The sequence below is a fragment of the Panthera onca genome, chromosome B2, assembly GCF_046562875.1.
Source record: "Panthera onca isolate mPanOnc1 chromosome B2, mPanOnc1 haplotype 2, whole genome shotgun sequence".
Lineage (NCBI taxonomy): Eukaryota > Metazoa > Chordata > Mammalia > Carnivora > Felidae > Panthera > Panthera onca.
In genome coordinates, this window is record NC_138343.1 from 50,730,991 (window position 1) to 50,758,708 (window position 27,718).

Below are 27,718 nucleotides of genomic sequence, written 5' to 3' on the forward strand. Positions count from 1 at the left end.
TCACAGCCTACCTGCAGAATTCTATTCACGTCAGGGTGGTAACTAATTACAGAAAATAATTATTTAGACAACTTGCTGTAATTTCTGTTAATGATTCAATGCTGTATTTTAATTCAAATGTACTGGCAATTAATCAGTCACTACAAACTAATTCATCATAGACATCAAGGAATAAGCGTATCAAAGGTTAAAATAAAGATTAAGAGGGACTGGTAATTAGGTCACTCTTAACCAAAACAAGGGCAGTTTCTGCAATGTGGTGGGAACTCAGGAATCACCTTGTGCAAGGGAAGTATAAAATGGCAAGTGAGAAAACAGAAGACAGTAAGCTGAGTATTTAGACACTTCTGAGCTGGGAATCCCCACGAAAATGTGAGTTCTCTGAGGGCAGGGATGGGCCTTGCTGTTCTCTATTCCAAATGTGAAGTAAAGTGACACTTACCTGGTGCTTAATAAGCATTTGTTAAATGAATTCGTGTATCTTGAAGGAAAGAGGGTGCTAAAGAGGAGACTACGGGGGAGTAAAGAAGTTTTATTTTCATAAAATGCTGAGATACTTAAAAAATAGGGACTCTAGAGGCCACATTCAGATGGACGGAGATTAAAAATACCTCAATGTTCCCCAAGTGTTTTGACTGCTGAATTCTTCTGAATATGCATCCCTTAGTTTGTTTAGCTCCTTTTTTGTTACTCTTGAGGTACAGTAGTGTGTGTGTCTGTTATTTCTATCTTTAAATAGATACAATCTAAGTGTTTTCTCTCCAGTTTTTTGACTGGCTTCTCTTAGACAGCCTGGTATATACTAGGCAACTCATAGGGAAATCTAGGGGTAAAGTATCCTTAAGAAAATTAGCACCTGGAAATCAATAGTTAAGTTACAACAGTGAAGTGACTTAGTTATTCTAAATCTATTTAGTAACTGGCTTCAGTACTCTAGAGCTATCTTCAAATCAAACAGGACTATGGTTAATGGCTTTAGTGGGGAAAGGAAAACAAAGAGTTCTTATGCCTTAAAGTATGAATATTCAGTTTTGGCTTCTGGTGTCCTTTTAAAGCATCATATAGGAGGAGGAGAAATGTCACTAGGAAACAGAGGGGTAAAAAAGAGAAAGTATGAAAAACAGATGTTGGAAACCTGAATCTCTAAAATTTATCTAGAACCCAGTTTTGAAGCCACCTGATTTTCTTAGAGGGGGAAAACCTAGCACAATGTACACCAACTTATTAAATGATTCCTGAAAAATCTTGACTCCCAAAGAGTCAAGAATCTGAATGTGGTTAAATGATTTTTTTGTTTTGTACAATTAAGTCGTCATTAACCTTTAAAAATTACTTTAAAACTTTTTCTGCTTTACTTTGCTAAGTTGTTTCTACTTTTCCACTTCAGAGATACAAAACAGGGTTTTCTGTGGGGAGGTATGGAATTCATCTTATTTCCCATACACCATACATGACCTGTGCTAACGACTTTTTAAGTGGAGTATTCAAAGTACGGTTTTGGACATGCCATCGAGAAAAAAGAAACCTTAATCCTAAATCCACAACAAAGCTTAAATTGGACGGAAAAGTGCATCTGCAGGCAATAAAAATGTTACTACCCACCATTAGAGCACATTTACTTGTATAGTAGTACAAGGGAAAGACCATCCTGGTGGAAAGAAGTAATTGTGCTATGCCTGGCAAGGCTCCTTGGTTTCATATTAAACCAAGAAAAGGCAATCAGTACTCCCATTGCACTGACACAACTTTAAAGCCATGCACTAAACCCTAGATCTTAATGGTGCTCTTAAAAAAAAAAAAAAAAAAAAAAAATACTGGTAATTAAGACAGGAAAGCAGGTACACAGGCCAAAGTCAAAAGCTCCCTTTATGAAATGTAACCATTTGTAAAGAAACCTACTGGCCTATATTTGTTTGGAAGACACACTTTATACTACCTATGTAAGCCAGGAAAATCAGAAAAAAAAAATTATGGTCATGTAGACACATTTAGCATAGAACAATGGGACTCTGGCATTCAATTTTCATTATCCATAGTTGTAAAAATAAGCACATCGGAGCTATATGTGCAAGAAGGTGCATGGCTATGCTGCAGCTGTTCAAGATGATGGGAATTCTGTGCTTTTGGCCTCTGGGTGCTAAGCAGGCAGAGTGGAGGCCCAGTGACCTCAGAAGGGGGCCGGGCTTTGCACCCTTCCAGGCCTCTAAGGACACCATTTCTAATCTTCAAGTAATCAGAACTGGATACAATCTCCTTAGACAGTAACAAGTAGCCTCTATTTTTATTTGAAATTTTCAATTTGTGCAACTCCTAACTCCTGTTCTAACATGATTTTAAGCAAATGAAGGGTGATTAAAACCAGCACTTCTGTTGACAAAAACAATGAAGTAAATACTAGCTTAGAGTCAGACCCAGAAGGGGCCTTAATATAAATCTTCCTGTTAACGGATAAGAAAACCAAGACCAAAAGAAGTGAAGGGAGCTCCCCAAATACCTGAGGAGTAACAACTGAGACCCTAGTGCAGGCCCACATGCTGCCTGATAGGTTCTGTGCCCTCCCGCCCAGGTCCTTGGGCACAATGCCTGTGCCAAGGGCATCCACCATCTCATTAGATCCACAGAAAGTTTTAATCAAGTAAACACAGAAAGGCTACCCTACCCCGTGTGACTTAGCCCGGGGCAAGACACACACAGGTGGCTAAACAGTTCTTTTTTACGCCACTAGATGGCCTTGCCCGAATATGAAAATTTCAAGTCCAGACAGTCCTTCCCTTGGATCACAAAATCTCTGGAGTGCATCCAGAGTTCATTTTCACAAACAGATCTGAATGATGTTACAAGCTCTAAGCCAGACCATCCATCACTAGAAAAGATTAGAGACTCATCATGGAATACTTCACACTGTAAATTAATTAACAATTAATTATATTTGCTGTAAACTGGAGATTCTGTCAATTCTCCATCAAGATAGCTACTAATGAATTTACTAAAATCACTAGTCTTCAGAAAGGCACACTTGGCTTTCAGTTCAACTTGATTAAAATGTTAACATTTTTAAATGCACATTTATAAAAAAAAAAAAAAAGTTAGTAAACAGAAAGGGACAAGGGCACACTGCCTCTCTGTATACTTGAAGCCATACCTGAAGACAGCAATTACCCATCCCAAATCCCATGGCATCCATGTAAATATGATCAGGCTTGGAAGCCCTTGCTGCCTCCTCATCCTCAGGAAATGTTTCCATAAATGGAGATGGTGTATTCTTGTCCTTAAATACTGTATTATTAAATTAAAAATAAAAAAAGGGAAATGGGTGAGATTCCAGGATGAAACAACAATTCCACAGCTGTCTCTCTCCCACGCTATCGCCTCACTCTGGACTTACTTGGTACATTGATGACAACCTTTTCTCCTCTCCTGTGTCGGATATTTCTTGTCAGGGTACTAAAACAGACAACCAAACGTCAAGAATCGGTTACCTAAGAACATCATGTACAAGAAGAATTTGATCCTATACAAATAAACAGAACGAAACCCTCCCTCAAACTAATTCTCTGAGGCAATCCTACTGAATATTTATGTGGATCAAGATACTCGAAGGGAATGTTCTGTAAGAAGGCTCTGCGGTCACACCACTTTTTCCGCCTCTTGCTCGAGAATGCCGTTCTCTTCCCTGTTCAACCCTGGGTTCCCCAGTTCCCTGTAACTTACCAGATCAAATTCAAGTGTCTGGGGTATGCCATGGTCTGGTCTCACTGTATGTTACCGTTCCCCGTGTTAACTACAAAGACGCCAAACTTTAGTACTCACTATCCCTAGGCATCTCTGGAGCCCCAATACCTTGGTACTGCCCTACCCAAACTGCAACATTAATACTTCTCCTCTAGACCCAGAGTGTCTAATCCAGAAGCCACCTGGTCCACTGTGGCTACTGTGCACTTGAAATGTGGCTAGTCCTAAGTAAAATATGGTGTAAAGATAATATACACACCGAATTTGGAAGACTTACTATAAAAATAAAGAGGTCTTACCAATAACTTTAAAATATTGGTTACATGTTGAAATAATTTTGGATAATTAAAGAAAAAATAAAGTCCATCTTTTTTACTTTTTTCACGTGGCTATTAGAACATTTAAAATTATATCTGGGGCTGACAGTATGATTCTAGCAGACAGTGGTGATATAGCCTCAGCATGCAGGCCGCCTCTTTCACGTGCCTGCTGTGATCCCCTCAGTCAGAAGCATCCTCTTTTCTCCAAGGAGGGTCTCTGGTGCATCTACCTTTTCTTGCAGCCGAGTATCTCTATTTTCCCCTTGGCACAACATAACACTTGAAATTGGGAATTATGTCTATAAATATGTTTTCCCCAAAATCTCTGCATATAGCAGATGTGCAGACCTGTTAAAGGAGTGAATGCTGACAAGTCCCGTGGTTCCTGCCTATAGGTGAGGAGCCTAGGTTTAGGCTGTCAGAGGAAACTCAAGGTACAAAGCAAGATCTGACGAGTGTGGGCCCTGAAGCAACTTAAAACCCAGGAATGAAACTACAAACAGACCTACAAGTTAATAGAGCAGAAGGTACAGAGTTGTACATATTTTGCCTCATTCTGAAGGTATACTGAGTGAGAGTAGATCACTTAGTTATTTCTACCTTTTCTGTCCCTCTCTAAGAGAAAACTTCCCCCAACAGGCATTTAAGGAACTAGGATTGAAAAGAACCTGCACATTAAAGAAGACAGTGACTTTAATGTGGATCAAGATATTCTGATGGAATGTTCTCTCAGCAGGCTCTGCAGTAACACCACTTCCTCTGCCTCTTGCTCGAGAATGCTGTCACACACTAAAGAAGCGAATCGCTTTAAGATGACTTGGAAAATGGGCAAGTCAGCCGGGTTCTGAGCAGCATCAAACAACCAACCAAATGCACATATGCCCGCTGGCTTCTCTGGTTAGTTACAAGAGGAGCCTGAACTCTTAACTGCGACAAGGATTCTGGGAAGGAGCACCTTACTCCTAGAAGGCAGTGGTAAGAGTGAGGCACATCTGCATTCATTCGCAGAGCCATACTCACCTGAAGCGGGGATGCTTGTTTATGGCTTCATCAGGAAAGAAGAGGGACTTGGAAGCTCCTCCTTCGAGCGGATTGGGTTTAAACTCTGGCAGCGTGAACCCAGGACAGCCTAATCTACAACAAATCAAAGAACTAAGTAGGCAGGATTTGTCTTCAAAAGTTAACGGTATCTCACCATCACCGCACCTGTTAAGAACCACACCTCTCCATGTTCCCCACTAAGGAAAGTCAGCACACGGACACCATGTAAATACTGTGCTTTACAAACACCCCCTTGGCACTTGGTCTTCTTCAGCATCATCTTTTGTGATTGCAGCCCTTTAGTGACTGTATTAGAGACCTTTCATCCACCTGTGATCTCTACAGAGCTTATTCACCTCCACCCATCTCTTCACTTAATAGCAAGGACCAACAGCACAGAAGTCCCTAGGCTACATCATATCAACTGTCATGGGTTATGGGTTCCCCCTACACAGTTTCTGAGATGTCTTACTTTACTAGCTCTTATGTCTCGGATTGTCTTTTGACCCCTGCACACCACCACCACCCCCAACCTGTTGATAAGCTTTGTTCAAATATCGTAGGGCTCTCATGTTTTTTGCCTCTCCAGGTCACCTCACAAGTCCATCAAGATTAGGTAGTGTCTAGGGGAGCCTTTGTGGCTCAGGTCATGATCTCACGGTTCATGGGTTTGAGCCCCGCGTCGGGCTCTGTGCTGACAGCTCGGAGCCTGGAGCCTGCTTCAGATTCTATTTGTCTGTCTCTCTGCTCCTGTCCTGCTCACACTCTGTGTCTCTCAAAAATAAACATTAAAAAATTAAAAAAAAAAAAAAAAAAAAAGATTAGGTAGTGTCTCTACAGGTGCCCCCATCCACCCCTGAGATCTCCCTCTGATGTCTGAAACCCAACCTTATTATCTTACTTGACCCAAAGAAGAGCTTTAATTCCAACGCAAAAATGAAGCTCTGTATTTATCCCTAGAGGTAAAGCTCAAATTCCACATCAACTGCAGTGACGCCACCAGTTCCTCAGGTTAAGAAATTTAAGGTCATAGTTAAGTGTGCTGCTCTGAGAGAGGACAAAGACTGACAGTTCGTAAAGGCAAAACAAGGCAGGCTCTTGTCAGGGCTTTAGATCAGTGGTAGGAAACTTTTGGCCTTAGAGCCAAGACTAGCCCATGCCTTATTTTCAGCCCCTACCTTTTATAAAATAAAGTACCTATTGGCTGCCCACATCCGCCTTGTGAACAACAATTGAATTTGCTGATCTTATCTGGGAAACAGTTTCCAGCTTTCATGAGGGTTCCTGAGAATTCTTGCACCTATGTGCATTCTCTACTATGAGCCTGCAAACTCAGGAAAACTCCTGTAAGAGTGGCAAACTTCAATCTTGGGGATTCTTAGCCAACCAGAATTAGGCTGAATGGAAAGGACAAGGAGAATGTGTCTGGCAGGACAAGGCAATCAGAACTCAGATCTTCAGACTCCTATAGCACTGCTTTTCTTCCAGACCAGCTCCATCCATGAAAACTCTATGCCACAATAGGAATGTTTAATGTATGTCTGCACTGTCCAATACCCGTGTGTCCCACGCATGTGGCTAGTGAGCACCTGACTTGAAGCTAGTGTGACTGAGGAACTAAATTTTCCATTTAAGTTGGCTTAAATTTAAAAATTCACTTGGCCACTGTTTGGGCTTCGAGATCCATGAGATTTTGCCTCTTTACAGAAAGAAAAATCACACTATTTACACTTAAGAAACCAAGTACTCCTTTCTCTCTTGACCCCAAAAGAAAACTTTCCTTATCATTCACTACGGATATAAGGTGATCCTTCTACAACTAAATAATAATTGTTTCGTTTACAAATCCAAAAATGCCCTATCAAAAAATGTATGATGAAGCTTTTTTTAAAAAAAATCCATTTTTGGAAGAAAACTTATTCTTCTGTCCCAACTCTCCGTTTATAACTCCTACTGCTTTTGGGATAACAACTCAAATTCTCAGTTAACCTCATCTGGCCCCGCCAACTACGTGCCCAGGCTCCCCTTCACCTGCAGCACCCCGGTCCCACCGGCTAGCCTTCTTTTGGTTCTCTCAAGGCTCCGTGCTTTCCCCATTCATCCTGAGACGTCTACCCACTCTGCTCCCTCTTCCTAGGCCATCCTGCCCCTCCGTACTCCCAATTCCCAACAGGGCTTTGGACTTCATTCCAATCATCAGCAACCCCCGCCCCCAGCAGAGTCCACCCAACAACCTCCTCCCAGTCTCTGTTCTGTGTCTTTTCCTCACGGCACTGCCTCGACTTTATGTTCAGTGGATCTGTAGGGATTTGATCACTCAGTCTCCACACAGGTAAAGACTCTGCTGTTTGCATTTATGACTGCATCCCCACACTGCATGGGTCTGGCACGGAGCAGGCACTCAAGTATCTGAGTGACGGGCACAGTCATGATTTTTCACCTCCTCAAAAATCTAGGGCAAAGGACCATGCCAACTCTCTTCCAAGCAAACCCGTCCACCCTCCTTCAGCTGGGGATTTTCTTTTGGCAGGGAAAGAGGAGTGGCCTGCATAATGGCACGAAGGAATCACAGAAAACAAGACGTCCAAGTTGTTTAAATAGAGTTTCAACTATTTCTATGTTAAGATGGAGATTTTTTACAAAGAAAATTCCTATTCAGCATCCTTCCGAGACCAGTGATAAGATTCAGAATGCCTATGTTCGTTATACTTTTATCAGGAAAAAAAGGGAGGGTATAAAGATAGTTCTAAGTGTTCCAGTCCAAGGAAACCAATCCCCAAACAAAGCTCTTTTGAACTTTGAGGAGGTAAGCACACTTTGCCACAACCTGACAGATATCTAGCATAGATGAACCAGATTGACAATTTGGTAGAACTGCATTCCTATGCAGAACTCCTGGGTTTAATTTTACGATATTTATACACCTCCTTCTATGCTAGGAATATAGCTTCACCGTTTATTATTCACTTTACTCGATATTTACTTTTATGAGCTTTCAGCCACAACTAGATTTGAAGACAAACTGTAAATTGCCTTTTCATCACAACACTCAAACATGGCCTGATGACCCCCTCATTCATAGTTAAGATGGATCAATAGTGGACCAGAAGCACTGATGCCAGCCCTCCAACAGGTGACCCTCCAATCACCACCAATACCACCATTCGCTAGTGGGTACACAGGTTTGGGGAAGCGACTGTCAGAGTCGAGTGAGAAGGGCACATGATAATCATCAGAGACTCTGCTACTCTTTACGGGGTCAGAACTGCGTGGCAGACACGCTGCTCCTACCAGCCTGGCCAGGGCTGGACTCTGCCACAAGGCTATCAGTCACGGTGGTCCCCACAGTCATGCCCACTGAGGCCAGACCAATGCTCTCACCACAATGCTCTGGGCCACCACCCACCAACTGGAACTGGCATGCAATTTTTGCCTGCACCTCTCACGTTACAGACTCTATCAAAGTATGAACTGTCTGTAAAGTATGAGAACTGTACAGTCAAATGCTTGGGTCATGATTTGCTTTTTATAACCTGAAGCTCTGAACTAACTATCTGCTGGGGCATGTTAATATAGGAACTAACCTGGGAAATGAAGTTATTGTGCAAAGAGCCTGATTTTCTCCTAATAAAGAGGTTGCCTCCTTCCGGCGTTTTCTCATGTTGTCTTCAACTGTGTTGAACTCGGACATTGTTCCTCCGTACGGTTGTCCAGGTGTGCCTTCAATCATGTAACTGCCATACTCTGGTCTCCACAGGGTAGGATGGCTACAGAGGAGGGAAATTCCATTCCATCATATTTTACTGCTGTCTACTCAATTTTTAGAAGTTTTTAAAAAGTCAATTCAAAAAACTTAGAAACCATTCAGTATAAATGAAGCTAAGAACTCCTTCACAGTTCCCAAAGGCTGGTAATTCTCCAGAGCTCTTTAACCATGTAAGGGTTATAAGTATTGGACCCAAAATATTTTTAAGTAACTGAGAACCACACACAGGGCAATCACTGTCCAAGACAAGCTAGTCCACTTTGTGACAAAGGAGAGGAAGCCTTTGGCCTTAAGGGCTCTTTCAGTTCAATGCTAGACTCCAAACTCAAATGCTGCCTCCCAAAATCGAGTGAGCAGAAAACTGAACTGGAAAGTACATGCCCCTTCACCTCTTTGCCTACTTAAGGAAATACTGTAAAAACATCCCGCCAGCCAAACACCCTCCTCTGTAAGCTCAATCTGGCACCATGGTTCGTGATCTCAGTAACGCTTTGTCAATGGTTTGTTGTTTTTGTTTTTTCTTTTACCTTTATTAATATTAAACAGGTTTTATATTGAGCTCATAGTTCTAAGTGCTTTATAATACGTTAAGATATTAATGTCCACACCCTACATGGAAAGTATTATTATCCCTACTTTACAGGTGAGGAAACTAAGGCACAGAGAAATAACTTGTGCAAGGTTGCACCCAGCTATGAAGTAGGGGAGCCAGGATTTGAATCCAGACAACTTGGGAGGACCAGAACCTGTGCCCTCAACTACTATGCCACCCTGTCTCCTATACATCTGAGGAAAGATTCTATTTTAATAGTTCTATCAGTTTCAGAAACACTGTAACAATCCTTCAGTTTATCAGCTTACTTTGGGTTTGTCCTTTCCCCCTTTTCTTGTAGAGTTTCAAGAACTTCTTCTCCAGACAGGACCAACTGGACTCTCTTATTTTCATGATCAAAAGACACCAACATGTATTCCACCTATTGAAAGTAAAAGAGAGATTAACCTTCTTCCAGATTCAGGTTCAGTGTGACCTTTAGGAGAAGGCAGGAAAATCAAGGTTGGAAAGGGCCCACAGTAACTAGAGACCGTCACATCTGCTTACACTGCACACAATGAGTGTTCTTTTGCATAATATGAAAACCTGGAGAAACTCGTCAGTCAACAGTGGCACTGTTTGAGGACAAGAACTTTTTCCCTAATTATTTCTTTCTCCTGCTCTATTTAATATGCTAAACAAAGGTCAAGATGCCCATTTTCACAGACTGCACTTCAAAAGAAGTATTTCAAAGCTAAGATTCTGTAAATCTCAGTTACACAAAGAAGCTGCATTTTAAAATTTATTTCCTCAAATGGCTTACTGAAGGTAAGTAGCTACCTGGGCATTCTAATCATGGTAGATTAATAACCTGCCAGTGGATAAGGATAAATGGAACTGTAAGCCCCACTATTGGAGAGTTAATTCATAATCATAAACACACCAATATGGAGAGGTTATTTTAGGAGTTTCAACAATTTGCTTTTGGTTTCTCATGAGTAACTTAAGACAACTTGCCCACTCTGAAACCATACAAAATTTACAGTGTAAGGTGCACTACTGCATTGATAACACCACCTGGTGGAATTCTGATAAAAATCAGGAGTTAAATACCAAAGTAGGTCTTTTCTGGGTGGAGTACAAATAGAACATGCTTTTGTTTTCCTGAAAACACATGCTTTAAATTATGATAGTTAGTATAAATAGTGAAGACTATGAATCACGATTTATGGTTGAAATAAAACATTATCTGTATATAAGTGAAAAGGTATGGAATCAGATCATATAGGCAAACACTTGAGAATACCCTCTGCACAAGATACCAGAACAGAGAAAAGGTAGGAAACTGGTGCCCACAAAGCATACTCAGTCAGCAGATGTATTTTGTTTGACTTATTAAAAAAAAAAAAAAAAGGAAGCAACAATACATCCACTATCTCCACTATCTACCTGACATTTGACATGCAAATCCAGATTTCCAGCCTTAAAAACAAATGTCCAGGGGCACCTAGGTGGCTCAGTCGGTTAAACACTTCAGCTCAGGTCTTGAGTGATCTCAGGGTTCCTGGGTCCACGCTGACAATGCAGAGCCTGCTTGGGATTCTCCCTAACCCCCCACTCACACCCTGGGGCCCCTTTCACGCATGCATGTGTGTGCGTGTGCGTGCTCTCTCTCTCTCCGCCCCACCCCCCCCAAATAAGCTCAAAAATTTTTTTTAATTTAAAAAAACAAAAACTCCACAAATGCCCAAAAGCCCAGTATTGCCCTTTTGAAGGGCAGGGTATGAGCTGCTCTCCTCGGAGGGCCATGCTCTGGTCTGCAGTGGCCTATTCTCTTTACTTATTATGTGTACCTGCCTGGCTTTGGAAGGCATTTCAATCAGGCGCCCCATCACAGACACAGTAATGTTCAACCGGAGACTGTTTTGCACCTCAGCTAAGAGATATAATTATAAAGGAGGAAAGAATGTTAGTAACCATAGGAAATAGCCTAGCAGGTTTAAACAACACACTTTTGAACCAACTTTTATTAGTTGTTACTAGGGACTGAATGTGCTCCACCCAACCCCTACCAAATTCATATGTTGAAGCCCTTAATCCCCAATGGGATAGGATTAGTGCCCTTATTAAAAGAAATGGAAAAGATCACCTCTCTTGCCACCATGTGAGGACACCGCAAGAAGGCAGCTATTCAGAAGCCAGGAAGAGGGCCCTCATCCCAAAATGAATCTGTCACAACCTTTCACAGTGGACTTCCCAACTTCCAGGACCATGAGAAACAGAAGTCTGTTGTTTAAGTCACCCAGTCTGTGGCGTGTGGTACAGTAGCCTGAACTAAGATAGCAGTTTTATTGATGAGTTTAAGTTCCCATTCTTGTTTTTGTATTAGAACATTTTTAGTTCAAGAAATAGGTAAGACTACTTGGCTTAGCTACATGAAACAGAAATGTGAAATCTGCACTTGTACGATCACTCAATGTCAAATTCCTGAAAACTGTGGGCGGCAGAATCTGAAACTGCTCCCATATTTAAGCACAGGTTTTCAGATAGTTTCTCCTTCCTCATCAGCAAAGAGCTGATGGAGCAGGAAACTAAGTCTCAGGATAGATACATGAAAATATCCTAAGTAAAAGACACAAATTTACCTTTAAATGAGCATAATGAGAAAGGATATGCCACAAATTTTCCTATGCAGATCCAACCTCCAAACCATCATTCAAAGTAGGCATCATCACCTATTTTACAGATGTGCTAAGATGTGCACAGAGGCTGAGTAAGCTTGCCCTAGGCCACAAATGTCAGAGCAGATGTGAACCCAGCCTGCCTGGCCTCCAGGCTCAGCACACCTTGCTGCTAGGACTATAGAGGATGCCAATCTTGGTTAGTGATGAGAAGCTTTTTAAAGAATCGTTATAAGCTATATGAGGCAGGGACAGGATAGAACACTGGCTGAAAATATAAAAAATGGATTATGACTCAGTTTTATGAAGTGGACCTGACATTCTACCATAAAAGCTGAAACATCACAGGTACAGTTACAGATTTAAATAAATGCCTCAGCCAATCTCTTAGGCCCAGGACAGAGCTTCTGGCTCTATAATGCCTTACTAACTCTCTCAGGAGTCTTCCTACTTCAGTACTTCCTCCTTTGATCACTGGCTGCAACACGTCTGCAAGGCATCATCTGCTATCTGGGTTATCTTCTTAACCAGATAAAATGTTTCCTGTGGGACAGATGAAGAGATACTTCCTAGCTTACTGGGTTCCCATCATTTATCTATTACCAAAGTGAGTAAAAACTTTTGTATCTATGATACAAGCTAAAGTAGAATAAACTCTGGTTGGTTTCCTAGGTTTGAAATAATTGAAATCCTTAGTTTTCAAAATCACTCTGAGGCCCTAAGTTTAAAGCATGGGAATGACACTGAAGAGCAAAAAGCTCAAACTTGGTCTGAGTTTTAAATATCAGCCAAATGGATGACATTTAAAATGCTTACAAAAGAAATGCTCCTTAATTAAAAAAATAATCATCCATGATCTCATTAAGTGAATGAAACAAACACATCAGAATATTTACCAAATGGGGGCGCCTGGGTGGCTCAGTCAATTAAGCATCCGACTTCAGCTCAGGTCATGATCTCACAGTTCAAGCTCCCTGTCCGGCTCTGTGCTGACCGCTTGGAACCTGCTTCAGATTCTGTGTTTCCCTCTCTCTCTCTGCCCCTCCCCAGCTCGCTCGCTCTGTCTGTCTCTCAAAAATAAACATAAAAAAAAAAAAAGAACATTTACCAAATGAGAAAAAACAAACAAACATACTTTTGGATAAAAATCAAAGATCAGTTAGAAGCCTGAAGAATTTTCTAAATGTTTTTCAAACTCAAATTTAGGGTGTTCTGAAGCAATCACCCCGTATAGTGGCTTTGATTTTCCTGCGTCAGTGCTCAGAATGGTTCCTTCAGCTCCTAGTTTTATCTTTTTTAAAATCTTCCTCGAGGGGCGCCTGGGTGCTTGGTCGGTTAAGCGTCCGACTTCAGCTCAGGTCATGATCTCACAGTCCGTGAGTTCAAGCCCCACATCGGGCTCTGTGCTGACAGCTCAGAGCCTGGAGCCTGTTTCAGATTTTGTGTCTCCCTCTCTCTCTGTTCCTCCCCTGTTCATGCTCTGTCTCTTTCTGTCTCAAAAATAAATAAACGTTAAAATCTTCCTCGACCCACCTCAATACACTTAAGTTTATTTGTAATTCTAGATCACACAAGCAGTCAAATAATTAACTCAGTCTCTCCTAACAGCCAAACTAGAGCCAAAATGGAGTTTGGTTCAGTGAGCTAGCTGTTCAGTGATAATAAAGTCAAACAGTAAGGCAATGCTTTCCCAATGTAAAATACCTAAAGCCACAGTGACTTTATTATTGTCTGGACTTTGTCCCCATCTTAAATCCTTTCTGCAAACAAAGAATGAGAGTAAAAGACAAAATCAAAGAGAAAATAACAAAACAGGATACAGAAGCCCTTCTGAATACAACAGATTCCAAGGATTAAACTGTACCAACTTCCTAACTTTGAGTAGCATCTAGGCTGTGTATTCAGAGTTACAGCAACATCTATGTACATTGCATACATACACAATTCCAAGATATTTTAAGTGGACTGCAGAGTAACTAATTCAAATTTGTGTAATCAACATATTTGGAAGTAGCAAAAACAGCCATTGGGCTCTATTCTCAGTACACAGATTACAACTCCCTAAATGTAACTTAGGGACACTGCTACTTGGTACCCATTAGTTATCTTTTTAAATGGGGTGAGAAGAGACACAATAAAAATAACCAACCAGTATGTAAGATGCTTATTTTAAAATGTGCACTTTTTCTATACATTAAAAATTTTTTAATTTCATTGTGAAAAAGGCTAAATTTTATCCCACTAGAATAAAAACCACTAATATCTCTGAGCTGTTGAATCAAAGACAAAGGCACATTCAAAAGACTATTGTGTAGTTTATGTGTTATATAGTGTTGCTAGGAATGACCTGAATACAATAATCCACTAGTTATTCAGTGCAGGTTTGCACAAGCACGAGGTGCTTTATGTTCATCTGAAATTAGGCCAAGAAAAGTAAAGAATCTTAATTGAGGGTGATGTAAGTTCTCAGGACAATGCTGAATATATAGTCGACCGTTAAGCGATCGTGGCATCAGAGTTCAAGATAACAATAGTAACTGTTAATATAAATATATTCAAGTTTTGTAGGATTTATGTGGTCTTTAACGTTTTTTATTTATTTTTTAGGACAGAGAGAGACAGAGCATGAACGGGGGAGGGGCAGAGAGAGAGGGAGACACAGAATCGGAAACAGGCTCCAGGCTCCGAGCCATCAGCCCAGAGCCTGACGCGGGGCTCGAACTCACGGACCGCGAGATCGTGACCTGGCTGAAGTCGGACGCTTAACCGACTGCGCCACCCAGGCGCCCCTTTTAAATTTTTTTTTTCAACGTTTTTTATTTATTGGATTTATGTGGTCTTTAAATGACATTTACCACTAGTTTAAATTAAATCTCCTTTGTAAAAAAAACTTTTGATACTCTACCATGAAGGTAAGTGTTTCAGAGAGCTTGGAATTTGAGAAAAAGCTAGACATTTTATAAAACACGAATTTTAAAATTTCTACTCCCTGGAAGTAAAAACAGTACTTAATTAGGAAAGCAATTTAGTTCTATAAGGCTCAGAAGCAGTTACAGGCAGTTCCCTATTTAGAGAGATGATACTCTAAGAAATTCTTTTGTCTCCAGCCATCCTCTTGAAATTCAAAATTCAGGGCCAGGTCCTCAACTCCACTGTTGGCTCTCTTCCAATGGCCCAAGCAGTAGTCTTGACTCTTGCTAGAATAACCTGCTTCTGAGACGCAGTTTTCTCCTTACACTAACTCCAAAACAAGCCCACAGCCACTTTGAGGGTTAAGGCCCCAGTTAGAGTTGATGACCAATCAGTGCCAAAACCCATGGTCTTGCTGCTCCACCCTCCCCGCCCCCCTTTGTCCTTTCACCCGCTCAACAAGGCCCAGTGTTGGGTAGGTGCTGACAATACTGTGAAGAGTCAGGCAGGCGTGGCTCCTTTTTCTCAAGCTTCCTCCGTTGCTGCTAGAGCCACAGCCAATAACACAGAAGGGTCTGGGTGAGCACTGGAGATAACCAAACAGAGCTGTGCTTGTGTAATAGGAGGAGCTGATCCAGTCTAGTTCAGAAGGCTTCCTGGAGGAAAGGGACTGGCCAAAGGGGAGGGTCTATTGATGTCTCAATAACTTCCCACAGGATTCCCATGCTTTCCCCAACCACCTTTCTGACTGCAGCATCATCGCCTCTCTGGCTGGTCAGAGATGCAGATAAAGTGGGCCCTCCCCAAAGAGATCATGCCATGACAGTCCTTCTCTAGATTATAAACTATTTTAAAGCTAGTGGCCATGCCTTCTATCCAGAAGGCAGTTTTCTCACATGGCAAAATAAAAGGACCAATATTTTTGAGCACTCTCAACCATTCAGTTGGATGGCATCCATTTCCATATGATGGGTACCAGCATAATACCTAAACTTAGAGCACCCCAAGAGGTGTCAGCCACAGTGATGCTTTTTTTTTCAACCCCAGTACTTAAATGGGGAAGAGCCAAATGATAAGACCAAAAGAATAGCTGTGCTTAAGATAGTGAATAAACTTACATAAGAAATTCTTACATGAATGTAATGAAATTGGTATGACTCAGAATCTGGTTTTAAGGTGGACTCCCAGGTTAGACACATCTAACATTACGAATATCAAAACCAGTGTTTTATGTGGTAATGTCTGAGCATTTGGGGGGACCAGTAACTAGGAAGTAGAAACTGGAATACATGTGCTTTTATAGATTCATGTATATGGTGATGTTCTAAACTGTTGATATGTTAAACTGCCCTATGTTCCCTAAAGAAATGTTTTAGTAGTTTAGTCTACAGTTATGTCAATTTCTTATAATATTTGATGTATTTTGACTTTCTCTCCTACTGTGAAATGTCATTTCATACCACAGAATTACACAGGGTGTACTCTAGGGAACTTTACACTTTTAGAAACCAAAATAAATGTGGCCTTGCCCTGACCTGGTCTTCTGTTGCCATCCTAGATTAGAACTTAAGCTGACAGAGTAGGTTGCTTTTTATTTATAACATGTTAATCTCAATCTTAACAATGCATAACATCTGTGAATTTCCTGTATGATTAGGTGAAGTAACTTCCTTGAATCATTATCTTGGCCCACACAGACAAAAATTCTTCACATGCCAAGATTAGTAATATGAAGTCTAAGTGAAGAAATTTAAGACTTTAAAAGAGACTAAATGGGAGCTGTTGGGAAGATTATGAGAGAGAATGACACCTTTCACTAAAAGAAAAACAAATTCACATTGTCCATTATAGTAGATAGTAAGCATATGTAGCTATTCCAATTTAGATTTAAAATAAAGTTAAAAATTCAGTTCCCAAGTCCCACTGGCCACATAGGGCTACTGGCTACCCTACTGAATAGAGCAAATATTTCTATTACTACAGAGAGTAACATTGAACCTCACTGGACTAAAACCTAAAAGAAACCACAGTCCTGGAATTGTACACGGGCCTATTAACTCACTACATAGGAAATCCCTAAAAGTACATCTGCTCTTTCATGCTCTATTAACAGCAGGAGACATTTATTTTCTGGGCCTCTGAATTTATGTTTGTCAGATTTTTTTTTTAACCATACCACTACACTTCAAGCATATTTCAGTTTTAATTTTCTGATGGTTATAAAGACCACATTAAGGCATTCCTACCTTCTTTCTGAATCAAACCTAGCAGAACCCAGCCAGTCTTCTCACACAAATTAACCTCACAAAAAGTAATTCATCAAGTAAAGTTACCAAAGGTCATGTTTCCCATGGCCACCAATTTTACACAGGCACTCAACCAAAAAAAAAAAAAAAAAAAGAAAAAAAGAAAAAAAGAAAAAAAAAAACCACCCACAAAAACAAACCCTAAACCTAAACCGCAGACCATTGCTCCTCAAAAAACAATACTGTAAGTATAGTTTTTATTTACCTCAAAACATCTCTTAGATCTGTAGCTTCTGAGTTTTAAGGACAAGTCAATTCCTTGGCTCTTTCCTGCAAACATATTCCTCTGCCAGAGGAATATGACAGGCCCACCTGGCGGGCGAGTCACGGGGGGATGGGGTGGGCAAAGGGAATGGACAACTGGGCCATGTCTGTGGAGCTTCCTGTGGTAGGTGGGCTGACGTGGAGAGTCTGTGGGGCAGGGGACAGGTAGGAAGAGGGACAGGCGCTTGAAAGGAGCTGGGCATGGATAGATGTGGGAGAGGGGTGAACTTTGCAGGGCTCGGGGTTGGGGAGGTAGGTGCAACTGACCACTACACCTTCCTGTGTGTGCTCAGGCGTGACATGGGCAGTTGACCTGTGTGCAGCCCCAGGTAGCTGGAGCCAGGTGCTGAGCCAGAAAATTGGGTGAGTGTAGAGTCCCAGATGGGGTGGCTGGGAGGGGAGGGTAGGCCAGGTCAGGGATGGGCCAGGAGTGAAAACTGGGTTGACATGGGCCAGGCTGTCTGCAGGGGTCAGGGCTCCTCTGCCAGAGGAATATGTCACCACAGGGCTGACAAGAAAAAAGGTATCCTGGTCCCCATCCAGATAAAGGCTGCTTTTGATCAACTATTGCGTAGTGCTCAGTATGGGGAGGTGTGTGTCAAGAACCTCTGAGGTGGCTCCTACCACGTGTGGGGAAGCTTAGGGCTTTAGCAAGGGTCATGCCTGTTGCTGAAGAGAACATGCACCCTCCATGGTGGTGCCCAGCTCTGCCTGATGCACTCCTAGAACTGGACAATCAAGAAGACAAGTATAGGGGCGCCTGGGTGGCTCAGTCGGTTAAGCGTCCGACTTCAGCTCAGGTCATGATCTCGCAGTCTGTGGGTTCGAGCCCCGCATCGGGCTCTGTGCTGACAGCTCAGAGCCTGGAGCCTGTTTCCGATTCTGTGTTTCCCTCTCTCTCTGCCCCTCCCCTGCTCATGCTCTGTCTCTCTCTGTCGCAAAAATAAAAACATTAAAAAAAAAATTTAAGAAAACAAGTATAATCTTTCAAGGTGTGTTTATAAATTCAGTGGGCTTAAATTCAAGGACTGCCAAAAAAAAAAAAAAAATAGAAATTTGGAGTTTTAGTTTTTAGGAACCAGTGGTAGACTAACCCACCAAAGGGGTTAAAAAAAAAAAAAAAAAAAAAGTGCTTTCTAAAGAGACTGAGTGACAGCCAACTGTAAAGCAGATACATTCTACCTCCCAAGTGACCGCTGTGCTCAGGCCCATCTAGGCCCCCAGAGCCAGGGTCATGGGGGGCTGGGGAGAGCATGGATTCAACACCATATTCCACCATCACAAGAATTTGAGCACAGATGCTCTTTCATAATCACATCTCATAAAGGCAGCATCAGGGCTCCACCTCAGGAATGACACCTGGATGTTTGGGCAGATCCCTCCAAGAGAGCAATGCTAACCTCCTTAAGATCAGATTTGGAAGATGGAGACCCTTGTTAATATAAACTCCTTTCCTGCCATATTTGAAATTCCTGTTAAAGAGTAAGTCAAAGGTCCTGATTTTGGCCCAATACCTGCTGGCCTGGGCTGAGGTTGACGCAGGCTGCATAACTAACAACTGAGATCAGCCTGGGTTTCATATAAAGGGCTCATCCGCATCTGCCTTTTCACCGGGCTCCGTTGCCAGCAGAAGATTAGCTGGGAAGGCTGCAGTCATGTTACTAAACCTGCTAGCATTCATCCTGCAGACCGAGAAATTTACCAAGCATATTCAATATTACAGTTTTGAAAGAATGTTGGCATTTCACTTCTAGAAGGGAATCACTGGCCATCTGGTAACGAAAAATACTTAAACATCTGTGACTCTAAGACATTTGTATTTTTACTCAGAAACAAGAGCCTACTTCCTTCATCACCACCATCCCTACCTTTATTTTTTTCTTCTTTTTCTGTCCACCTTAAATCTCATCTTGTGTTGGAGCCCATGAAAACTGTTACAGAGAGCTTTTCCTCCTGCTCATTTGGGAGCTAGGAGTTCATGTTTCGGTGTCCATCAGTTTCTGGGAAGGATTACATATAAAAACTGCATGTGGGGTGCCTGGGTGGCTCAGTCAGTTAAGTATCTGACTTGATCTCAGCTCAGGACATGATCTCATGGTTTGTGAGATCAAGCCCCAAATCAGGCTGTGGCTGGCAGCTCAAAATGTGCTTGGGAGTCTCTCTGTCCCTCCCTTGCTTGCACTCTCTCATGCTCTCTCAAAGAAACTTAAAAACAAAAACAAAAACAAAACAAAACACCTGCATGCAAAAGTGCCTAAACCAGAAGTATACAGCACCACTCAGATGCTACTGGCTATTGTTTTCTACCTCTTGGGCAGAGGTATATTTATTAAGGCAGAATAGGAGTCTTAGAAGGGTTTTTCAAATGCTAGTTACAAGCCTGTAATGAGCCAAAGTAGGCAGTAATCAACATCACATAAAAATTTTGAAATTGAGGGGTACTGGGGGGCTCAGTCCATTAAGCATCCGACTCTTGGTCTTGGCTCAGGTCATGATCTCACGGTTCGTGAAATTGAGCCCCACGTCAGGCTCTGCAAGGACAGTGTGCAGCCTGCTTGGGATTCTCTCCCCACCTTCTGTCTGCCCCTCCCCTGCTCATGCTCTCTCAAAATAAAAAGCTTTTTTTTTTTTTTTTCCAAATCAAGAATAAAATACCAGAATGTGTCACTCATGGGAATGGAAATACCATTTCACCAACGTTTTGTTTCATTTGGCATTTGTTTCCAGTACTATCGGTCTCAGTCAAAAGTGAAAGCTCCTAGTGTAGAACGGGGCCTAATTCTGCAATCAGGCAGTCCTGGGTTCCTGCACCAAGCAGATCCAGTCATTCCCTTCCTTGAAACTTTCAAGTGGCTCCCACTGGGCTAAACGACCCAACACCCCTCACCAGGAACATTAAGGCTAGTCTTCCGACCTCTGCCTCCTTTATTTCCCACCTCCCTCCTCCCCATTGTGTTGTGGCCACACTGGCCACACTTCTTTCTCCAAAAACCAAGTCAGGACCTTGACAGCCCTTCTATTCTCTCTGCTTAGAAAGATTTTACCTCAGCCCTTCAAACAGCTAGCTTCTGTCTCAATGCCACCTTTTCGGAGAAATCTTTGCTGACCACCCGCTACCACAACCTCCTTCTTGTCCCCACCCCCAAGAGGCACCAACCTGCTCAGAACAGCCTTAATTTTCCCTCTTTTCTTACAAATATTACAATTATGGGCATTTGGAATGTGTTTTAGTCTCTGAGCCTTAGTTTTATCATCTGGAAAAATAGGAGGGGAAAAAAAAGTCCTTTCCAGCTCTAAACGAGTAAAGGTATCCACTGCTTTTCAAATATTTGAACCAAGCTACTTTGTTGATAGGAAAGAGCTACATCAGCAGGGGTTTCCCCACTATCTATCTGGAAGTGAAGTGTTCCTATAAAAACTTTCATAAGCAGAAATGGTGTAAGGCGAGGAGCATTTCCAGTTTTCCAAAAATTAGTGGTAGGCCACTCACTGTTACAAAAGACCTACCTCAGTATGGTAACTTTGTTTTCATAGCAGCAAGAATTCTCTTTAGATTTCTTTCATTTAGTGAAACACATACTTATCTAATATACGTCTTTTATAAGAGAAACGCAAAGTTTCTCTTATAACGCAAAGTCATGCAAAGTTTCAGAAAGTGAGGGATAACTGTACCTGTTTTTGCTAATTGAAAGAAATCTGAAGGAGATTTTCTGCCTTTACAAAAAGGCAAAGGGTCACCTGGGTGGCTCAGTCGGGTAAGCATCTGACTCTTGATTTCGGCTCAGGTCAAGATCTCACAGCTCTGCACTGATACTGTGGGATCTGCTTGGGATTCTCTCTCTGCCCCTCCCCCGCTCATGCTCTCCTTCTCTCTCAAAATAATTTAAAAAAAAAAAAAAAGGTGAAAACAACATCCCCGAAGCGAGCCCTTATACCAGAGAGCACCTGGAGCAGCTAGAGGGCCCCGCCAGGCCCCTTCCCTGGGAGCCACACCCAGCGTGTCAGCCTCTAGTCACCATAGCTCTGAACTGGGTCAGTGAGCATCTGGGCTTGATCTCGATTTATTCTGGCCACCCATTAGCAAGATACGTCCTAAGGTATCAAAAAAGTCTAAAAGAGGTTATTTGGGGGTCTGGGAATGCTAAAAAATTCTTCCATATAAATAACGGTAATTGCTTCTTCACTTTACACGATTTTGGGTTAGAAAAGATTTCAGAGGGATGCCCTCTCGGAGAGTGGGGGGAAATCTGTATTTCTACTAAATTTTTCTAGAAACTCTTAGTATATGACCATCCATTGTTCTTTCACTGGTGCAAATACATTACTTACTCGGTGTTGCCAGGAAGGTAATTTTATTCAAATGCATTGTCTTGTTTCCCAAAGCTTACTCCTTTCAAGCACATGATCTCTTAAACATTTTTATGTATATTATCTTTCTAAAAGTGATTACAACCTCTTCTGCCATCACAATAGGAAGATCCTAAACACACTGTCACTTTTTATTAAGGCTTTGGAATTCATTAGCTATTTTATTTCTCTAACTAGAATTACAGCAGAGGAAGATCCTTAGAGGAACACCGGGCTGCCGTGTCTAGATATGCTTTTCACAGCTGCTCTCTGAATTGCTTTCTCTTGCTTCTGCCTCAATTGATTTGTATGTAGCTCATCGTAAACTAAGAAACCAGATGCCAAGCTTGCAGCAACTGTGTATAAAGTGAGTGCTCTCTGGGTAAAGGCTTAAGACACTTCTAGGAGTAAAATGCATAAACTTTGTACTTAGAAGCCTTTTGTTTACTTCCTAGTCCTCTCTGTATTTGAGTACTAAAGCCCACAGAGCAAGACCCCTAGATACAACTTAATACAGAAATGGCAGCCTTGGGGGCCAAGAAGAGAGGACCACCATACTTAGCACAGGCAGCACTACTGAAAGTGTGTTAGATAAAAAGGTACCTTCTAGGGCACCGGGGTGGCTCAGTCATATAAGCATCTGACTTTGGGTCAGGTCATGATCTTACGATTTGTGGGTTCAAGCCCTGCATTGGGCTTGCTGCTGTCAGTGCAGAGCCTGCTTCAGATCCTCTGTTCCTCTCCTTTCTGCCCCTCCCCCCATTCACACGGTTCTCTCTCTCCCAAAAATAAAGAAAGATTAAAAAAAAAAAAAAAAAGTACCTTCGGGGCGCCTGGGTGGCTCAGTCGTTTAAGTGTCTGACATTGGCTCAGGTCATGATCTTGCAGTTCTGTGAGTTCGAGCCCCATGTCAGGGTCTGTGCTGACAGCTCAGAGCCTGCAGCCTGCTTCAGATTCTGTGTTTCCCTCTCTCTCTCTCTGCCCCTCCTCAGCTTGCACTCTGTCTCTCTCTCAAAAATAAACACTAGAAAACATTAAAAAAAAAAAAAAAAGTAACTTCCAAATACCTGACTTATGTAAATATGTGAACATTTCCAGCGGGAAATGAAGGAAGCACTCCCAAATAACCTCCTTAGGTTTGTCTGAGGTTTAAAGTTTTCAGAGTATATCCTTTCAAACAAAAACTTTTTTAAAAATAAAAAATGCTAACTTTCTAAGGATTGAAGGTCACTAACTCTTGAAAACACTTCAGACAAGTGCCGGTCAACTTTTACAGGTACTTTAAGATCTTTATGATCTCTCCAGAGCATTAAAATATGTGAAGCCCTGTGTATCGAGCCCATGACCCCTGCAAGTAATCCAAATGGGGCACAGTCACAGCCTAGATTCTTACTAGCTTCCAAGAAAAGGGTCAGGAAGTCTCTTGCCTAAGGGTTTTAACTCTGCTAAATCAACATCCAGTTTAAAAAAAAATAAAAGGCACTAACCAAATCCAATGGACTAAAAAAAGGACGGGGGGGGGGGGGGGGGGGGGGGGGGGGGGGAGACAAGACCAGTGGGTCTGTGTGAACATTTACGTAATTAGGAACATCTGGTTTGGGTTCTTTCGTAATCTTACTCTGGAAACTACTACCATATCTCAAATTCTGACCATGACAGACACAAAAAAAACCTAAGCATAAGGAAACTTTCAGAAGAGTGTCCAACAAAGTACAACTGTAGCCACATACACTCTCTAAGGATATACCAATCCAGATAACCAAGTTTTCTGAATACCTATCAACATGTATCTAAAATGAGTTCTTTTCGCCAGAAGTCTGAGACTTAATCATGTTTCCCCAACTTCTTAAACAATGTCTGAGAACACCAACCTTTAAGTGGAGATTCAGGATCATCATTCTAATATACTCACTCCATTACAATCATTCTAAATATACTACTCCAGAGACAACTTAATAGCCACAATGGTATTAAGTGATACCCAAACTCACACGCCATCCAGTTCAACTGAAATAGTTCAATTCTGTTTCTTGCTAAAATTATAATCAAGATTTCAAGGACCCTATGAACTGTGAAGATATCCATGGGCTTTGTGCCATTTATTTTGGCCAGAAACCAATTTTTGTTTTTTCCCCCCAAGTTCTCAATATGTCTGAGATAGGCTGTTGCCAAAGCCTCCAGTTCCTGCCTAACCAGCAAATCCAGTGGCTTCCTTTCAGTTCTTATCCTTCCACACCTCTCAAAAGCCTGCGAGCCCTCTTCCTGCACACAGCAGTCTTACTACCCCTCACACCGTTCCCTCTTAGGATCCCACACTTTATCCCTGTCCCTTAAAATGTGTATCCATCATGGGGCGCTGGGGTGGCTCAGTCAGTTAAGTGTCTGACTTAAGCTCAGGTCATGATCTCACGGTGACTTGGAGCCCCACGTGGGGCTCTGTGCTGACAGCTCAGAGCCTGGAGCCTGCTTCAGATTCTGTGTCTCCCTCTCTCTCTGCCCCTTCCCCGTTCATGCTCGGTCTCTTTCAAAAATAAACATTAAAAAAAATTTTTTTTTTTAATGTGTATCCATCAGGGTTCTGAGGTGCTGCCAATGTTTCCTCTCCCTGGTCTATCTTGCTCTCCACTTTGGTTTTAACCACCATCTTTAGGCCTGTGGTGAGCGTCTCCCCCCCCCCCCCCCCTTCGGGCAACTCAGATGTGGCTCCAGCTTTCTCCTGTCTACCTGGTATTTCTACTGAATGAGTACTAGGCCCCTTAAAGGGTTCCAAACCAGAATATCCAAACCAGTTCCCCGAGGAACTATCCTTCCAGGGAATCTTATTCACTTAGTCATCTAAGTTAGGAACCAGGATGAGAGACATACCTGCTCACATGCCAGGTCCTTGTACTCCTTCTCTAAAGTATCTCCTTTAACAGACAAAATCTTTCTCTCCTGAGTCTTAGGCTACACTCTTTTCTGTCTCCTAGCAATGACATGTCCTCCATAGTGTGGGCTCCTTGTCTCCAGTTATTCCTCCCAACCTATGTCACACTATGACCAAAGGGACCTAGAAGACATTTCCTTGTACTATTCTTGGACTTACAACATTAGGTCTCCTGACATGGCCTACTAGCAAGGACCTTCAACAGATTGAACCCAACCCACCTTTCTAGCCTCAACTTCTAGCCATTCCTTTTCCTCTGCTTTGGTCCTGTGTTACAGCAGTACTCTCTCAACTTCAGGCACCTCCATAATCTCACATTTGCACATGCCCTTTCCTTGCCTTTCTCCTTCTCCCTTTGAGTTCCACCAAAAGGTTCACTCGCCATCCCTAAGACCCCCAGGATCTCTAGATATCCTCCTCTCCTCCCTCCCCCTTGTTCACCCACCTTCCACTCGAGTTCAAAAGCAGCTTTTGATTTCTCTCTTCAACCCCATGACCTAACACAGGAAGCCCTTGATATATAGGAAGTACACAACAAATACTTAATTTAAAAATTATCCAGGGGCGCCTGGGTGGCTTAGTCGGTTAAGCATCTAACTTCAGCTCAGGTCATGATACTGCGGTTCGTAGGTTCCAGCCCTGCATTGGGTTCTGTGCTGACAACTCATAACTTGGAGCTTGCTTCAGATTCTGTGTCTCCCTCCCTCTCTCTCTGTCCCTCCCCCACTTGCGCTCTCTCTCAAAAATGAACATTAAAAAATTTTTTAAAAAATTATCCATCATGTGGAACTACACTGTATTATACTAAGCCAAATAGATTAGTCAGAGAAAGACAAATATCATATGATTGCACTCATATGTGGAATTTAAGAAACAAAAATAGATGAACATAGGGAAGGAAGGAAAAGTAAGATAAGAACAGAGGAAGGCAAACCATAAGAGACTAAATACAGAGAACAAACTAAGGGTTGCTGGAGGGGAGGTGGTTGGGGGGATGGGCTAAATGGGTGATGGGCATTAGGAGGGCACTTGTTGGGATGAACACTGGGTGTTATAAATAAGTGATGAATCACTGGGTTCTACTCCTGAAACCATTATTCCACTCTATGTTAACTAACTTGAATTTAAATAAATTAAAAAAATTATCCATCATGGAAATATAGCCTTTAGTGTTTTGCCATAAGTAAATAAAACTTAAGTATCAGCTTTTCTGAGGAAAACATTTTTGCAATACCATCGTGATTTTAATAGAAAAGTTGTGGGACGCCTGGGTGGCTTAGCTGGTTGAGTGTCCATCCAGATCTTGATTTCGGCTCAGGTCACGATCTCAGGGTCATGGGATCCAACCCTGCATCAGGCTCTGCCCTGAGCATGGAGCCTGCTTAAGATTTTGTATCTCTTTCCGCCACTCTCCCTCGCTTGCACTCACTCTAAAATTAAAAAAAGTTGTGAGGCTCAAATAGGCTCACCTAAGACGTTAAAAACAAATTTCTAGAAACCTAATATCTATGACTATATAATTAGATTACTTTGTCAGTAGCCAGTGAAGTACTTTATCTTAGATGAATGCTAAAACCCAAAAGGTGACAGGGTAAGGAAATAAATTCTACCATTTCTTGTACACATTTCCTGATTTTTGTAAGTTGTATGGAATTTAAAGTATTCTGAAACAAATTGTTAAAAGACACAATTAGAAACTATACACACACACACACACACACACACACATATAGGTCAACATGAAATTCAAAACCAAATGATATGACTTTTTTTTATTAGTCTTACAGATGAGAAATTTGTGGTCTAAAGAACTTAAGTTCTATACCTAATATCACACAGTTATTTGGAGGAAGATTCAAGGCTTAGACTTGCATCTTCAAATTAAAGTCCGTTCATAAAACGTATGCAAACTTTTAAAATGACTGTATTTTCAACAAATACCCAGTTGTAGGATGACAACAGTGATGCAAAATGATGAACATGACAGCATAAAAGCAAAGAAAATCTTGACTTTAAAAAGTTGGCTAAATCTTGGTTACTGGAGGTATTTTATAACCACAAGGGCAGACAGCCTCTGGACAAAGTTTCCAAAGGAGGAGCAGAGCTTAAAAAAAAAAAAAAAAAAAAAAAAAAAAAAGATAAAGAGAAAAAGACCTCTGCTCAAGATGGAGTAAAAGCAACCAATTTTACCTTCCCTCCTGAAACAACCAAAACCAGAGTATATGAAAGAGCAGCTTTTTCAAGACACTGGTGCCAAAGACACAAAGTGCCAAAGAGAGGTGCACAGATAAACCCAGAGGATCAGCAGAGGGCTCCTCCTTAGGAATTCAGTAGTAAGTCAATCCATACATGAGGCAAGTACCCAAAGCTAGGGCAGAATTGTATTCCCACAAGTCAGAAAGGAACAACTTCTAATTCAGGGGCACTGGGGAAAATGCTCATAAAGGTCTTGCCTCAGTAGAAGAATTAGCCCTAAACTAGAGACTTCTCTGGATCTGCCTAATTACAAAATCAGGACCTCAAAGGATTAACCTATCTCCAAATTAACTATATTCAAGAACAAAGCTTAAGAATACTCAGGAAAACCCAAGTAACAAGCACCCAACAAGGTAAAGAATCCAATAAAAGATTACCAGGCATGCAAAGAAGCAGTGAAGCATATTCAGAATTAAAAGAATTAAAACTGAACTTAACCTTAAATAGCAAAGATGAAAGTATTAGCAAAGACACTAAAACAGTTATTAATTACAACTGTACCCCACATGTTCAAAAATGAGGTTAGAATATAAGATAAATATGCAAAAACCAATTTTATTTCAATATATTAGCAATCAATAATCAGAAATTGAAACTTAATAGCATTTACAATAGGAAAAAAATATGAAACCATGAT

General features: G+C 41.6%; 1 protein-coding gene and 1 long non-coding RNA gene across 2 annotated transcripts in view; both read right to left on the reverse strand.

The window, feature by feature from the left end:
• GCLC (glutamate-cysteine ligase catalytic subunit) overlaps positions 1-27,718 on the reverse strand; it is a 50,911-nt gene that overhangs the window by 15,582 nt on the left and 7,611 nt on the right. Inside the window, exons 2-6 of the mRNA XM_060615760.3 lie at positions 9,721-9,833; positions 8,678-8,860; positions 5,073-5,186; positions 3,386-3,444; positions 3,143-3,276 (exon numbers count right to left, since the gene is read on the reverse strand). Coding sequence (XP_060471743.1) covers positions 3,143-3,276; positions 3,386-3,444; positions 5,073-5,186; positions 8,678-8,860; positions 9,721-9,833 — 603 coding nt within the window. The remainder of the gene's footprint in view (positions 1-3,142; positions 3,277-3,385; positions 3,445-5,072; positions 5,187-8,677; positions 8,861-9,720; positions 9,834-27,718) is intronic.
• Positions 11,133-13,150, reverse strand: LOC132667208 (uncharacterized). The gene is made up of 4 exons (XR_013555656.2): positions 12,969-13,150; positions 12,504-12,615; positions 11,541-11,725; positions 11,133-11,327 (listed from the first exon to the last, which is right to left on the reverse strand). It is a non-coding gene; the product is annotated as an uncharacterized LOC132667208 (long non-coding RNA).